Source organism: Paramormyrops kingsleyae, chromosome 14 (assembly GCF_048594095.1).
Source record: "Paramormyrops kingsleyae isolate MSU_618 chromosome 14, PKINGS_0.4, whole genome shotgun sequence".
Taxonomy (NCBI): domain Eukaryota; kingdom Metazoa; phylum Chordata; class Actinopteri; order Osteoglossiformes; family Mormyridae; genus Paramormyrops; species Paramormyrops kingsleyae.
The window spans coordinates 811,660-828,584 of NC_132810.1; the positions used below are offsets into that span (position 1 = coordinate 811,660).

The 16,925-nt window shown below is 46.3% G+C and overlaps 1 protein-coding gene across 13 annotated transcripts in view; it reads left to right on the plus strand.

Moving 5' to 3' along the window:
• Nucleotides 1-16,925, plus strand: part of ush2a (Usher syndrome 2A (autosomal recessive, mild)) — a 199,405-nt gene that overhangs the window by 139,671 nt on the left and 42,809 nt on the right. For 11 of the 13 annotated variants that reach the window (XR_011982524.1, XM_072698989.1, XM_072698992.1 and 8 more), the window contains 4 exons: nucleotides 497-731; nucleotides 4,598-4,795; nucleotides 5,971-6,125; nucleotides 8,162-8,360. Coding sequence is in view for 12 of the 13 variants with exons in the window: in XM_072698989.1 (XP_072555090.1) it covers nucleotides 497-731; nucleotides 4,598-4,795; nucleotides 5,971-6,125; nucleotides 8,162-8,360 (787 nt within the window). In the remaining variant the exon portion in view is untranslated. The remainder of the gene's footprint in view (nucleotides 1-496; nucleotides 732-4,597; nucleotides 4,796-5,970; nucleotides 6,126-8,161; nucleotides 8,361-16,925) is intronic. The other 2 variants (XM_072699000.1, XM_072698990.1) reach the window with 1 other exon arrangement.

The following is a 16,925-nucleotide window of genomic DNA, read 5'->3' on the forward strand; positions in this document are numbered from 1 at the left end:
CCACCTCCACGTCGCCGCTTGACATCTTTTAAGAACTGACGTGTCCGGATCTATCAGAGTGAAAAGTGGGCCCCGGCGACAGTGAAAAATATTACATGTAAAAATAGGAAGATCAAGCACGGCCAGGGGGAGGCACTATGTAAAGCCAGGGCTTAGGCCGTTAACCTGTAATGATGCAGATACGCAGACACGCATGTACGCACTGTGATACGCAGACACGCATGTACGCACTGTGATACGCAGACACGTATGTACGCACTGTGATACGCAGACACACATGTACGCACTGTGATACGCAGACAGGCATGTACGCACTGTGATACGCAGACACACATGTACGCACTGTGATACGCAGACAGGCATGTACGCACTGTGATACGCAGACACGCATGTACGCACTGTGACACGCATGTACGCACTGTGACACGCATGTACGCACTGTGACGTATTACCGTTTATTCATTAAACTCTCCTTTGGAATTGTTTGTTTTTCCAGCAGACAGATTGCCGGCCCTCCGCTCTCTGTCCGCTGTCCGCCGCCGATACAGCTTACTGCGGCACCTGTGGCCTCGACCCGGCAGTGTCAGTGTGCGCCCTGGTGTCAGCGGCGCCCCCTGCCTACCCTCTGCACGCCCCCTCGCTGCCTGGCCCCCTGTCCCCTCCTGGGGAGCTCTGCCCGTCCGTAGAGGAGGTTGTGTACAGCGGAGGTGCGGACAGATACTCGCTCACAGGTAGGGCGTCTCGCTGATCAGTAATAATATAATAACCTTTATTTATGTAGCGCTTTTCGTACATGAAATGCAGCTCAAATTGAGTCATATATGGAATTAAAGTAAGAAGATGCAGAAGCTTTATAAAATACACAATTAAGGTGCCAGCCAAAGTGTAGAAAGAAGAAAAAAAGAATCTAAAGATAAATATATAAATTTAGTAAAATATTAGATGAAATAAAAGCAAATTAATTAAGGTGTGTAAACCTTTCTAAAAGGACACAGAGCCAGATAGGGGGCCCCTAGATATGCAACCACCGCTAAAATCGAGCCCCTGATTATAGAAATGTGAGGCTACCTGTCCCTCTGTATATAAATACACTTTCCTCATTGACCTTAACGTTATTATTTATATACCTCACCTTCCGCACAGAATCGGCATATTTTTCAGCTGGCGTATTGCGGCCAGCATGTACTACAGAATGATCTTGGCGGCGTCACCCAGAGGCTCGCGATCGGCGCATTAATAACGCGGCGGCCGTGCACGCGCCCCGCCGATTAATGCGTCCCTCGGTGCCGCAGCAACGGAAGCGGGCCGAGGCGCTCACAAGATTTACGGGCGACAGGGCGGGGGCGGAAGTGAGGGCCGGCATCGATTGCCACACGCCGCTGCCATCGTCGTCTTTGGTCTGTCATCGTGCCCACCCCCCGGCAGGGGAGGGGGCCATTTAAATAGCCTCTTGGTTCAGCCCTATTTGTCTCTCCGACTTGGATTATTTTTCGTCCGGGTTTTCCGGCGCGTTCCGCGGTCTGCTGGATGTGTGTGTTTAATTAAGACTAATGGGTTGATGGAGACTAGGGTGGTAGGGGAAGTTGGGGGGCGCGGGGCTGGGGGGGTGATTGGCATGGGGAGCGGGTGTCTGCTCGTTCGCTGTGACACCATCTGGGCAAAGGCGCAGGCCTGCAGTGCCCCCCCTCGCTCTTCCAGATGTTTCTCACGGCCCCATGCTCCGGGGGAAGTGACACTTAGCACGCCCACAGGAAGACGGCAGGCCCGGCCCCCCAGTTAGGTGTCCCGTCGCGCTTCAGGGCCATGAAACACCGTAGCGATGGAGCCTAGTGTGCCATAAGAATTCAGTGTATTGTATTTAAAATTCCAGAATTTAGAACGGGCCATAAATGCGTCGATCCCCCGCTGCTCCTTAAAACAAGCCTTTCCTCCAACAGAGTGACAAAAGCTTTTCCTTTTTTTCATGCTCTCCCATGGCTCCATAAAGGACACATATGGTCGCAGTCAAGCCGTACCCCGTCGTAATGTTTTATTTATGCGCACGCTTGTTTTATGTATGTTTTCCCCGGTTGCGCTCATCGCGATAAAGGTCCTGGGTGGGTTGGGGGTGAGGGGTTTTATATATCAATAATGTTCACGCTTACTGCCCCCCTCCCAGCCAATTTTGGTTTGAGAATTATTTTTTTAAAAGATACAGTTACCACTGAACAACATGTATTTTGGTCAGATTTACTTTTGCCTCATTATATGTGGTTGTTGCTGAATCTGCAATGTTTTGAAATACTTCAAATATGAAATAAGCCATAAACTGATAGATTATATAGCATGTAAGATGCAAGCCCATCAGTCAATTTACATAATTAAAAGTCAACCAATCACTATCACGATTGCAGCAGCAATACTTTATAGAGATACAGACATTGTCCGTGTGACAGGAGTATGGATTGAGTGAAATGGTACCTGAATGAGAATCTCTCTGTCGGCAAGAAGTTTAAAGTGTGTTTCAGAATTCACATTTCAGCGAGCTGCCGTCCCAGAGGTCAGAGGCCAGAAGTAAACGCTGGAGCATCTTGACGGGAAGACACCAAATGTCCTCCGTCAGAGCAGTCATGGCTTCTCCTGAATCCAGTATGGAAATACAGAGCAGGCCTGGAGAGGGAGTTAATCAGCAACCGTCAACAGACTTCTCACGTCTGAAGGGGTGCTGTTTGGCTGCGGTCGGTGCAGAATCTCACCATAACAATCTGTAAAACTGATGGGACCCAATGCTAGCAAATAGCGACAGGTTATGCATGTGTGACGGACAGTCAAGCAGTTAGCATGCTCTCAGCTAGCTCGTTCAGAGCTTTGGGTTCTGCTACAGTATATCTGAGCTGCTATAATACCTAACGGTATGATTTTTAGCAACCTGTTTTTCCCACATTTCTTTTTTTCTCAATGTAGCCTCCAGTATGACTCATTATGAGTAGGGGGAGTCCGTTCAAGAATACCAAATGAAATGAAGAAGGCAAGAGGCTGCTTAAAGCAAACAAACAAACAAAAAAAACTATTTATTCTCTTTGCATGGGTATCTGGAGGTACAGAGCATCAAAGGTGCATCACACATTAGCAAAACAAAACTAAACTGTTAACAAATAGCACGCTGTGAGCATAATACCAGGAGGACAGACTGGTACGCTTGGTGTAAGCTAAGAGGAGCAGTTGTTATGGAACTTGCACTTCGCATATAAACAACTACAGCCCCAACCCCATGGGGCCATTCACCCGTGAAATCCTAGCGTGCCACCTGTTTCACATGCAGCCGGGAAGCTAAAACACTACACAGAAGCATTTACAAAACATCAAAGGAGAAACCGGGAGCAGTATTACAGCTCCATTGAAGGATGCGGCGCTAAGCAACCACGGTGAATTCTAAAAAGAAGCGATAGACACGTTAATGGCATCAGAAACAGTCTGGCGGTACAGAATGCACAGCGATGGCACAACCACCCCGACAAAGCAATGCTTCACTCCGGCGAAAATCTATATCAGCCAGTCAAGGCGTATGCAGACTTACAAATGCCTCTGGGCAACATCGACCAAAGAAACCCAAATTCGCACCTAGAGAAGTTTGTTCTTCCTGTGGCAAGCAACAGCACAGCAACCAAATGCAGCGCTGCTTCGTTTCCAGCCTTCGGAAGTCACGTCTCCATACAGTTACTGCTCTTCCGCTGCCTCATACCTCACTCTACTACACTGTTTTTTCTCTCTGTCTAAAGTACGTAATATAAGAAACAAGGATCCATCTACCATTACAACCACTTACTCAGTACAGGGTCATGGGGAATATAGAACACGTAATAGAAATATAATTCAGCTGATTTTCAATATGCATTGAAGTTTAGCATGTAAACATCAGTGAGTGACAGATCCCACTGCATTTGTGAGGAAACTTTACTTAAAAGGCCTGCTCAGTGATGTCAGCATGAGGCTCAGATTTCTATTTCTAGGGAAAAACCTGAAAGCCTTTAACTGAGTAGCTTTTATCTAAATCCAGTTTCCCGTAAGAAACCACATCGCCCACAATGAGAAGAGCGACCCTCAAAACTCTGTAGGAACTCTGTAGGTTTGTCCCTTACCGATGGTCCGATTCCTCTTCTCATTTACACTTTGTGACTCATAAGCAGCATTGCTAATGTTAATCACCCGCAATCCCATTTTTCTGAAAAAATTCTGGGCAGTACAATAAAATTTTAACTGTATACTTCCTCTTTACCTCTTGTGTATGTCCAGTTTGGTTCGGGCAAAAAAGATATACGTATCTTGAAGTTGTTCATGTTCACTGTGTTGAATAAATGCTGTTCTGTTTACAGTACAAAATTGAAAACGTATGTTTTTTTTTAATGACCAAGGGAAACCTATTTGCATATTTTTATGTTGGCATGTAATGTAGGCCTGTTGATTTGCCCACTTTGCATACGGATTGGGAGATACCTTTACTTTTTCTCTCTGTGCAGTTTCATTTGTAAAGGCAAAGTTTATAGCTTTGAGAGTGTGGCCCTTCAGTCTAGGGCTTTGGGATGTGACTGGTCCCCGACCACGGCCTGCTCTGTTTCAGACACAGGTCTGAAGCCCTTTACTCAGTACCAGTACAGAGTGGGCACCTGGAACAGCTTTGGTTGGGGCTACAGCGCCGTCACCCGGCTCACCACCGCGGAGGACGTCCCCTGGGGAGTGAGCGCCCCCCGATGGTCCCGTGCAGGGGAGCACAGCGATGCCATCCTGCTGGACTGGCAGGAGCCCACAAAGCCGAATGGTAACTATAACCTGTCATAGCTATTCCAACAACAATAATGCAGGTTCTTTACATAACATACAGCTTGATTGCAATTGCTAAAAATTTTGTTGCCAGTTCCTGCAATAATTTTAACATTTTAACTTTTGCCAAATTGCTTTTGTTGATTCAGAAGTCTAATTGTCATTTGTTGTCAAATTAGGTTAGCTGCATACCTTACATTAGATCTTTTTTTTAACTCAAACCTTGTTTTTTCCAGCTATAGTAGAATGGATACAGATATCAGTACATGATGTTTATTAGTTTCATATTATTATTTTATTTGGGCTAAGCCATATTGCTTCTGTTTACTGTTTTGTTAGAATGTAGCCACCTGGGTTAATTTAGCTAATCAGTTACCCTGCCTTGCTGAAGACATTTGTCTTGCAAAAAGACTTCATGTAGGGCTGATCCAACAAAACACAGGAAATGCAGTTTGTTTGATAACAGTGGTTTCATTTGAAAAAAAACGGGTGGTTAATTTGTCATCATTTCCAAAATGATGCTTGTTATTACGGCTAATCTGCACAGTGGGGGAGACCAACTATCACTTATGATCTCAAAGAATCCTCCTAAGCTTCATTTGAAAATTTCCATGCATCTTAATGTGTAAGTTAATGCTGCGATTGCCCGTTAGACTTCATTTTGCTCTTTAATGAGTCGCCTTGCCAGAGATCTGCTATTCCAAGCTGAGCTGCTGTGCAGCGAGCTGGTAGAGCTGGGCCACACGCAGAGCTCAGCCATCACTGTTCCCAGCCTGCTTTTGGAGCACCTCCGTGTCCCAGACCTTCCACCAGATCCAACTGCCCTTAGTCTTTTCAGCTTTTCTCAATTGGATATTTAAACTCAAAGGGGTAGAGAAATGTTATCTATTGGTGGTTTGAATGAATCTAGACATTATGCCTTTTTTGTCCTGAATTAATCTGGTCCCCAGCGAGTTCTCTCATTTGTGGCCTACTTGAAGTTGTACCATACTTGAAATGGTATTAATATTAAAGTCGTGAAGAGTGAGGCTTGTGCAGGATTTTTGCTGTGATTCTGAGCCGGCTGTACTTTGAATCCTTTGTTACTGTGAATCTTTGCCATTCTCTTTTGCTGTTCTTTTAACCTGCTTTGCACAGTTGGCTCTTGTGGACACCGTTTGCTGGTTTCTTTAGGTCTGATTGTGAGTTACACAGTACTGCGGGACGGACAGGAGCGCTACAGGGGCATGGATCTCAGCTTCATGGACGTGGGGGAGATCCACCCCTTCCGGGAGTACGAATACCAGCTGAGGGCCTGCACTACTGCAGGCTGTACTGACAGCAGCAAGGTAGGAGTCGTTGCAGATCCATAGCTCTGCTCCCATTGGTGGGCTGAAACCTATGGGACTCGGGCCGACCTATCAGATGCATCCAGTCTAGAAAAGGCCAATCCATGGCTTCCTGGGCCTCACAGATGTGGCTTAATTCTTAGCCCATGTTAGCGTTCCTCATCATGAGCGTAGCATTGTCATTATCAACACAGGGGTGCACATCAGCAAGAGGAAATGGAAAAAGAGGTTTACCAGCTTTGTGCTGATTGGGATCATTGAGGATCAGCCATGTAGTCTTTAAACCTGGTTTCCCTTCAAGATATCGTTCTCATATTACCAGAGTCATAAAATACATGAACACATATCTCCACTTTCTTAACTCTTACCTTTCTGTTTTGTCTAAATATTAGTTATGTCCCATTGTAGTGTTTGTGAGGCTTGTGGTTAACAAGTTAATTCTATGTCGCTTTTCTGTCCTGCTCCTGGGGCCCGGATATGAGGCCAAAGGAACTTGGTTATCTGCCATGGATTTCGGATTTCCATTTCGCAGCACGGATTCTCCGAGTCGCTCTTTTGCTTTGTGACCTAGTTGCTGTTTTTTTTAAATAGTGATTCCAGTTCATAACAAAAACAAGTGTAAAAAAAAGTAACCAGAATATCTGTGTGAAACAGAGGACAGGAGCGATTCTCTGATTCTTTTTTTTTTAATGTGTGAGGCGCCATCATTCATACAGAGAGGCCAACCTTATTATTACCCAATGATACATTTTGAATTGGTGAGTGACAGGGCAGGAGGTACTGCGAGGGCCAGTCAGGCTTCAGCTCAGACCCCATAGCCCCGCCCTTACATATACCCCTGGGAACAGGTATGATAGCCTGAAGCGATTTGACGGATTGCTAATACAGCAGCACTAATACAGTAACGGTCCACCGAGCAAACATTTCTCACAGATGCCATTCAGTGCCCGTCACATCACGATGACACACATCTCAGAATAATTACCGTCTTGACACAAGTGAAGGAAACCCAAAATGAAAGCCCCGTTACTGCTCTCTCAAACGGTGTATCTGATTATCCCAACACAGTTCTGCCAGTGTTATGTTAATTTCTGCAATCGAAGGAGCTTTCCTGCTGTACTACTCCCATGCATCCATCTTCCGGAAGCACATATCCAGCACTGGCTCGCAGTGATCCTGGGGTCTCAGGGGGTGCAGTGCACTGGGCAGGAGGTACCCTGGTCAAGATGCCAGCAAAGGAACATAAACACATACAGGGCAATTTAGAGACGCTGTTTCCCCTTGACTGTGAACCTGGAAGAGACGGATGCATCAACATGCTAACTCCATCCCCACAGAGCTTGGGGCAGCTTTTGTACCCATAACCCTGCAAGTGTGAGGCAACTGCCCGCTGAACCACCATGCAGCCCTGCTGTCATGCAGATTCTGTCAAATTCCCTCTTATACCTGGAGAGGACAAACACCTTAGAGGTTAATTATATCTGTATCTTGTAATCCCCACAGCTCATTGATGGATGGATGCATGGATGGAAATGGAACAAACGCAGTCCACTGCTGTTTGACGATGCAGTCAGGTGGCTCCACAGCAGGTCCTGAGCGAGAAGGATTAGGTTCTACACTCACAGGCATCACCTGACCGGCTGCAATTATTGTATATTGCAATACAAACGGGGCAATTACACGCGGGATAGGCGACGGCGGGCACTGGCGTTTATGCTGCCCGGGGCCTCGGCCGTGACAGAGAGGCCTGATTTAATCTCCGGAGACACTCACCGGGCTGGCCGCGACATCAGCAAGAACGATGGGGCCTCTGCAGCGTGGCTGCGGCCTTACCGAGGCCTCGCCGTCCGCAAAAGGAGAGAACGGCAGCCGGGCGGGGGAGGGCGGGGGAGACGCCTTAACTTGGTCTCCCAGCTCTCTCCTAATAGTCTGCCATTCCTGAAGACAAGAGTTTAAACAGCTAGTGACATTCTATTAGAGCAGGATATCCAAACCTCCATTACAGCAAATTGCCCTGTAATTCTTTTTGTCTTCAGGTAGCGGTGGTAACTGTCCAGGGAGTCCCAGAAAACGTCCCGGCGCCCACGGTGAGCGCCCTGGGCCCCCGGGCCCTGCGGCTGAGCTGGACGGCGCCGAGCCAGCCCAACGGCATCATCCGCGAGTACCGCATTGACCAGATCGGAGCTGGGATCGTCTTCACCGCTGGAGGCGGAGCCAGGGGACACAACATCACAGGTGCGTGTGGCAGGGAGGTGATGTCACATGGCAGCGTGACTCCCAGGCTTCCTGTCACTTGCCACCAATGGCTGCAGTGCTTTGTGTTCTTTTTCCCCCACTTTGACTTCAGCTTATGCTCCATACTGCTTTGTAGAGGCAAAACACCATGACTGCGTATTTCATCAAAATTGAGTCATGACCAACATCGGGTCTCGTAGGCTCTTGCTTTATCTCGTGACAGTATCTTAGTTCAGCTACGCACGGTTTACCAGGCGCCACTAGGCCGGGGCACTGGGGGTTCGAGCCCCAAATGTATCCGAACGAGCCCCAAATAGCTCAGATGTTTTAGATGCAACCATATTCTCAGTTTGAGATCTGATGCTACACCCATGTTGTCTTAAGATTCTAACAACACTCTTGCGAATTATGTACATATTATGTATTCAGGTGGACAGTCAAAAAGCTTGAAGCCCTTTTTCCTGATTTCAGTGTCAGTGTAGTTACTGTGTTTTGCCTTCGTGGGGCAGCATGCAGCAGCTGCCCCTCTGTGATCAAAGCCAGAGAGTTTTAGTCCATTTTAACCACTGACCAACTGCTGATGGGTCTTTTTACGCTTGGGCATTATTGTGGTAATGCAGTATACCGTGGTATTTTGGGTATATTGCTGTATTTTCTGCATATCGTGATATTTTGAAATCTTGGCGACAAAATTAGCCGTTCACCAGAATTTAGTGTGGGGGGCAGTACCCCCAAATTTTATCGCAAATATCTGGACGGTATGAAAATCTGCGCAAGCCTTGTTGCTTTCCGTTCTGAAGACAGTTGTGAGTCATGTTGCTGTAAATATTTGCTTGGGCTTGAAAAGATACAAAGAGACTAAAGGGATTAAGTGGAAATAACAGATTGTTGGTAACACAATCAGTTCCATCCCAACACCCAGGTCGTTAAGAGAAATGGTTGCTAAGTGAAAATTACGGTAGCCTAGGCCTGTCTGCGACTGTGTTTCGTGCTTCGAAGAGCACTGGTTACGTTGTTATTCAGCTAAAATTGTCGTACAGCTACCCCAGCATTACTGTCACTTCAACGTGCTTTTTGAAATTCCATTAGAAATATGCAAATCAGTCGAAAAATAAATTTTTTAATTGTCGTCCAATTTGCAAATGGTTACTAACCGAGGGAGGCGCAAATCAAGGAGTGATTGTATAGCCGGGAGCTCCATAAGGATCCGCGTAAGTCCCCGTGTCAGCTGGTGTACGGACCAGCGCGAGCAGCTACTCGGGCCTGGGCTGAGGAGAGTGAAGAGCGCTGCGATGCAGTGTCTTCACCTACGCGGGCCTGGGCTGAGGAGAGTGAAGAGCGCTGCGATGCAGTGTCTTCACCTACGCGGGCCTGGGCTGAGGAGAGTGAAGAGCGCTGCGATGCAGTGTCTTCACCTACGCGGGCCTGGGCTGAGGAGAGTGAAGAGCGCTGCGATGCAGTGTCTTCACCTACGCGGGTCTGGGCTGAGGAGAGTGAAGAGCGCTGCGATGCAGTGTCTTCACCTACGCGGGCCTGGGCTGAGGAGAGTGAAGAGCGCTGCGATGCAGTGTCTTCACCTACGCGGGTCTGGGCTGAGGAGAGTGAAGAGCGCTGCGATGAAGTGTCTTCACCTACGCGGGCCTGGGCTGAGGAGAGTGAAGAGCGCTGCGATGCAGTGTCTTCACCTACGCGGGCCTGGGCTGAGGAGAGTGAAGAGCGCTGCGATGCAGTGTCTTCACCTACGCGGGTCTGGGCTGAGGAGAGTGAAGAGCGCTGCGATGCAGTGTCTTCACCTACGCGGGTCTGGGCTGAGGAGAGTGAAGAGCGCTGCGATGCAGTGTCTTCACCTACGCGGGTCTGGGCTGAGGAGAGTGAAGAGCGCTGCGATGCAGTGTCTTCACCTACGCGGGTCTGGGCTGAGGAGAGTGAAGAGCGCTGCGATGCAGTGTCTTCACCTACGCGGGTCTGGGCTGAGGAGAGTGAAGAGCGCTGCGATGCAGTGTCTTCACCTACGCGGGTCTGGGCTGAGGAGAGTGAAGAGCGCTGCGATGCAGTGTCTTCACCGCGCCGCCATGCTTATTTATGCATGCCATTTCCAGGAGGAATCTAACAGCTGAATTTATACCCGGTTCCTGCAACATGCGCCCGCCCTGCCCGTCACACCCTGCACCGCTGATTTGTGGGACTCCTGTCCACTCGGCTGAGGAGCTGCACTGACAGCCTTGCGCCATCCGTCACGGGGAAGGGGTTGCACGATGCGCGTAGGGGTTGCCTGGCATGCGCCTAAGCATGCCATCTCTCACCTATTGCCCCCGCACCTTATTGCCTGTTATTGTCCAGCCTGGGTCCTCTTGTCTGGGTGTGTGCGTGTGTTTCTTTTTTTTATTAAGGAGAATCCTCATTCATACATAAGCACTGGCATTGTTCCAAACAAGTAAATAACTAAAAACTGCATGAATATGCATTGCAAATATGCAGTTTATATCCAGGATGCAAAAAAGGAGGGGTTGACTTAAAATGTACTGGAGAGAGATATTTTGGGCTGGCTTCAATGAAGAGCCCCAAAGCTTTAGAAGTGAGGAAGCAGCTCAGCATCGGTGTGGAGAGCATGGCTATGGAGATGGAGCGCATGGCTATGGAGATGGAGCGCATGGCTATGGAGATGGAGCGCATGGCTATGGAGATGGAGCGCATTGCTGCTTACCTCAAAACGTGACTTTCAGTATAAATGGATCATGTACTTCCCAGGGTTTCCTTTAATTTGTGATTTCAGAAAAGTACCATTGAAATATGTTAGTGGATATACAGTATGTACTGTATTTGTGTCCTCTTAATGGCCTTGTTTTAAAAAAATAAAAATAGATATTAATCTAGTAGTTGTAATTGTAATAGAAATACTGGGCAGGACTTCTTTTTAGATGGAAGATCTTCTCTCAGGATGAGAAAGTCAGTGATGATGATTGTGATTAAGAAGAATCCAGAAAGTTCCCCTGTGAATAGGATCTCTGCAAGTAGGTTTGGTGTTGTAAACTGACTGATGTGCGTGATTCTCCTCCTGCAAGAGTTAGGAATCTCTGGTCTCTCATAGGGAGCCATGCTCAGATCTCTCCTGTGCATGTCCTTCTTGGATTGGGCACCTGAATCCTGGTGTTGGCCTTGAAGGAACCATTCAGGTTTCCCAAAACCATTGTCTTCATGTGGCTCTGATCATTTTCTATGTAGCAGGGCCTTTGATTCGCGCCTGTTGAAGCAGGTCTATTCCACAGGCCTCCTAGCCTTCCAGTCTGGCGCGTGACAGAAGATCCTAAGCATGTTGTTTTCTTCTTGAAACAGGGCAGGATAAACTTAATATTCCTTTCTTAGATTTATAGGTTGATTTTTAGACTGCTGGGCAGAAATGTAGCCGTTAGATCTGGCCTCAGCTTAGGGAACGTGTCGGCGAATTTGGAAGGCTCTGCCCTTTTGTAAATTAGCCTGAAATCAGCTGGGAAAACAAATGGCCCCATTCCTAAGGCACCCGCTGTCAACCAAAGATATTTCCGAAAGCGGTACCAGGAGGGGAGCTGGAGTGCACCGAAGGCAGGCAGTTGGCAGAGGCGAGGGCCTAGTAAGCTAGTCGGCAAATCCCAGAGCTGGGGGGGGATCTGATGGTGAAATTGGCTGTCCGGCAACTTTGCATGTTTAAGACTTGGCGAGGGCGATGCCAGTCATTCCCCCGTCCGACGGAGAGAGCGGCGTGTCGCTGCCGCAGCGCCAGACTCGTACCCACAGGCCTGGCAGGGATGCCTTGTTTCTACGCCGGGGTTCCCTTTGTGGAGAGGATTTAAGCCTCCGTGAGACTTTCATGTCCTGCTGTTCTGTAGCCAGTAAATCCGCAACCCCCCCCACCCCCTACCCAATGCGACCGGGACGTCTCTCTCTCTCACAGCCGCGGGCTGGCTTTTCCATGGAAAACACCTCTGTTTGCCGGCCGGAGGTTTGTGGGCCTGCCGCGCGTGAGCTGGCAGGATTAGAGGCGTGTTCGCGGTTCGCTCTCCTTTGTGGGAACGCGTTTCCATAACGACCGCTGGGGCCCTGCCTCTGACTCTCCCCCAGTATCGCTAACCAAGAGGCCTAAACAGGAGGTGCTCCTGAGACTGGTTTAGGAAATATTTGCACATTCATATTTAATTATGTTTCTTTTGGTTTGCTTTTGCTAGCTACCTACTGTGATTATATTTCAGGGAGTAAAATATAAATTAAGCCAAATTCAATTTGAAAAAGTTTTGTATATATGTTAATAGTAGAGATATTAGTGGTATGCATAAATGTTCATGCCAATTTAGCTGCAATGAAAACCAAAATTGGTGATTAAAAGAACAAAACTTGTAAAACTCGGTGATAACAGGGAGCCATGAAAAGGTAGGTCTCCTTAAAGAGGGGGAGTCTTGCCACAATAAATTTTGCCAGTAGTCTAGCACATATTTTTTGATCCGTCCACTAGCATCCTGCAGAGATGTCTGAGGTGTGTGAATGATGAGTGTGGAGTCTTTACGGAGGCAAAACCTGAGCCGGCGTGAGTCACAGATCACGTAAACACTGCATTTATTCATCCTGCCGCTGAAATGAGCTAAAATCATACAAACGGGCTATGGCTGTCAGACTCATCCACCAAACTCTGTTATTGTACGGAATAATAGCTAAATAAATGAAATCCTTTATTAGTGATAGACGTAGACTGGTGCTGTAGCCCTGAGGGGCCAGGAACAGAAGAAGCAGAAGACAGATGAACATTTCTATGAAATACGAGTTTAAATAATTGGTGTAGTTTTACGATGCTTAATGTTTCATGCGACATAATTCATTCTCTCGTTATAGAAGCTCGAATCCGTTACAGGACTTGCAGAATTCGGGTCTCTCCACGGACACTTCTTTAGCCGGGAATCCCTTGGTCATCACCGGATACAGGCCAGGTGATACAAAGGCATTTGTGGATTTAACAGTTCAACTGTGCATGCATGAATTGTTAAATATTGCAATTATTACATATAATTGTGGAAAGGAAAAGATTTTAAGAATAGATCGGTGTTAATTCTTTTCGCGTCTTAATTTGTGTTCCCTGCTGCTCACCCATTAAAAAAAAAGTTATTCATGTAGTTTGTATAGATATAATGTAGCTTGATATCAGTATTGTACAGTTTAAAGCAGCCCCCTGTCCTTGTTTCACTAATGTCTTAGCGCCTTGCAAATAGGCCTATATGTGCAATAGCCTTTTTACGTATTTTTCACTTGTGACAAATGGATCATTCAATTATGACTAAGAGTCATAGTCTATTTCTGGGTTGCAGATTAAAGCAGCTTCATAGATGGACACCAATATTTCATCATTTGCAATGGCTTTAGCCGAAAACTGCAATTAATGGTGCAGGTAGATAGCCAGGTTACTTGTAGGCTAAACAGTTGTGTCAGATTAGTTGCAGTTGGAACTGGGACTTTTCATCCCTATTTTGTCGTTGTTTTTTGGATCTCCCTTACTCTCAGACCTCCTGTTTCTTTTACCGGGATGGCCCTAAGCTACAGGATGCGTCTCACCCCACAGGCCATGTTTAGATTTTTGAGGATCGGTGCCCCTCCAAGGCCCCTTGACAGAGGACAGCGTCCTCTTATCCAAACACTCGTTTGTTTTTCGGTTTAGCCGTGCAGACACTTCTGCGCTCATAATGACCGACCTTGACCTAGACTGAGATGGCACCGTGGGTGTTTATATTTAGAACACGCTGACCAAGAGCGCGCTCCCATGTGAAGGCAGTGCGATTTCACACACCCTTAGCTGAACGCCGGGTGCCTTCGAGCTGGCCAGCTTCAGCACGGCTCGCCGGTGGCTCCGGGGCTCCGTTCGTGCCGTCACCGGGCACAGCTTTGTTTTCTCTTTTTTTCTGCATTTATTTTAGCATTTTTTAATCTTTGCTGGTGGGGCCGTGCAGAAGTAAAGAAGCCAACTATAAATGACTCCGCTTCCACCAGCAGTTTACATCCCTTTTCCCCCTGTTCTATTCTGATAAATATTATATGATAAAGTTCCTTTAAAAATTTGAATCGATTGCGGTCTGTGTTTGCAAAAACCAAATACATTCACAAATGGAAAACATTGATCTAAATACACTTAGAATGTCAGAGTGACGAGACCTTTCATTCTTCTGGCTTTTAGTTCACTGTATAATGGTCCCAAATTACAGAGAAGCGTAGAAGCTAAAGAATCCACGATACGTTTAATTCCACTGATTCTGTTTTTCTGTTTATGCTTTGTTTAGTGGGTCATTTTTGCCATAGAATAAAAGTGGCGATATTTGCTTGCGGGCCCTGATTGTACAGAACTTGGCTTAATGGCTGTGAGGTGGACTGAGGACCTCCCTGTGCTCAGAAATGCGGCCTGTGGAAGGAGACCCAGCAGAGCCTTACCTTATTCTAAGCGATGTGTGAGTCGAGGAAACCCAATGCCATAGAACGTATCCGGGGCGGCCTCTGAACGCGGGACCCACAAATTGCTTCATAATCCTCTCCAGACAAAAAAAAAAAGGCATTAAGTAATTGTAGACAGGAAGTCCGCACTTAATTATTTAGAAGCGTTATCAATGCTGTAAGTAAACTGAAGCCTCTGCAGTTGTCTCCGTCCGATACCACTGGGGGGCTGGGGGCCTGCGGCCATCATCTTCTCATATTCTCTAATGCAAACTGTAAATGGCAGCTTGTCAATAAAAGATCTTTTTTATATCATTTATCGGCCAACACTTCCACATTCCTGTACGGAGTGATTCAGATGACAGTCAGCTCCACGTCGTTAGCGCAGCGCCACAAACGTCATAGGCCGTGCACCGAAAGTAGTGAACGCTAAAATTATTCAAGCTTCTTTTTTCCTCTCCCTTTTAATTGTATTTATCCCCATTTCGCATTTTATTTATTTGTTTGTTTGTTTGTTTAATTACTTATTTTACCTGTTCGTTTCTTTTAACTTTAGTGGCTGATTCTTAAACAGACTAAGAGTGCCCCCTTCAGTATCCTTGCGTGCACGCACTCAGAGAGGGGAGAGCTCGGGGGAGGGACTGCTTTGAACGGCGTCTGGGCAAGGCCCTGCTGAATAATGGGACCTCATAATGCCCGCGTCGCTGTTTATCTGCAATCTCGCATGGTGCTATACAATTACAAAATCAGAAATGAATTATATGTTTTAAGGATTATTGCTGGGTTTTATTTTAAAAATGTACTGTTATTCACATGACTTTCTTGGAAATAGCTAATAATAATTTAGTCACCATTTATAAATATTTGCTCCCAGTGTAGGAAATTTTAAAGGATCGCCCCCGTAAGAGTAACTTTACATTCTGACGGCATTCTGCGGGTCATTTATGCATATGTGGTTTCTTATGCAGGTGTTTTCTGTCACTGTTGTCCTTTGGAAAATTCGATCTCAAAATTAATTTCTTTAATTATTTACTCAGCCTGTCAAACATTTTCAGTCCATAATGCTTGAATTGAATTTACATATTTGCAAAGGGGAACAAAAGGATTCTTCTGTTTCTTACAGGGGATATTCAGTTCTATAAATATAATCAGAGCGCTCGAGTTTTCGCCAACTCGGCCGGTATTAACATAATTTAAAACCCTACAATAAACACCTGAAGAGAGGCAGTCGGGCTTGGCTATTTGCGAAGTGGCACTTTTATGCAATAATCTGTCTCTGTCTCCGCACTTAGCATCCTTAATAGAAGGGCTACACTTAACCCAAACACAGATCCACATTCTGAGGACATTGATCTGTGTTTGGGTTAAATGCAGGGGGTTGTAAAGCATACAGAAGTGAGCCACGCACCCCGCCCTCGCTGGCATGAGCTCACCGTGTCCTCGGACACTTTTTCCCTTTTTTTTTTTTTTTGGCCCAAGACGCCGTGCTAGAGGCAGGTGGATGACAATGCTCTCTCTCTCTCTCTCTCTCTCTCTTTTTTTTTCTTGGTTGTTGCTCATAATCCTCTAGTAATACTACAGCATATATGTCTGTACATATTTAAATGCATACATTTGAAAGAATGATTAATTATTAGATTTATTGTAGTCAGTGCACAAGCTATTTTTACAATGAACAGAGAATTAAAACCCATTATTAATAATGGTTAAATACATCTTACTTAGATTTGTGTTAAATAATTTTTCATCAGGAAATTTGTTTTGTAATTTTTTCCCCGTTTTTGAACATTCTTATTTTTTTAAATATAAGCACATTTATTTTGAGATTATTATATTTTATGTTTCATTTGGTTTCAAATGTGCGTTTGTAGATGCTTGCACAAATTATACAATATTTGTATTTTTAATATTTCAGGATGCCATCGAAGAAAATGAGGACATGCAGCAATCTCTTAATTACACTGCGCACACACAAAATAATACAATAATTCTTTGTTAGTCTTTCCTTCTCTTGCTGTGTCCGCTTTTGGTTCAGCGGGCAGGAGCTGAGGGTGCAAAGCTGGCCTGTTTACCCTCGAGCAGAGCGGCCGAGGTGACGTTAGGCGAGGTGGCTGCGGCCCCGGCACC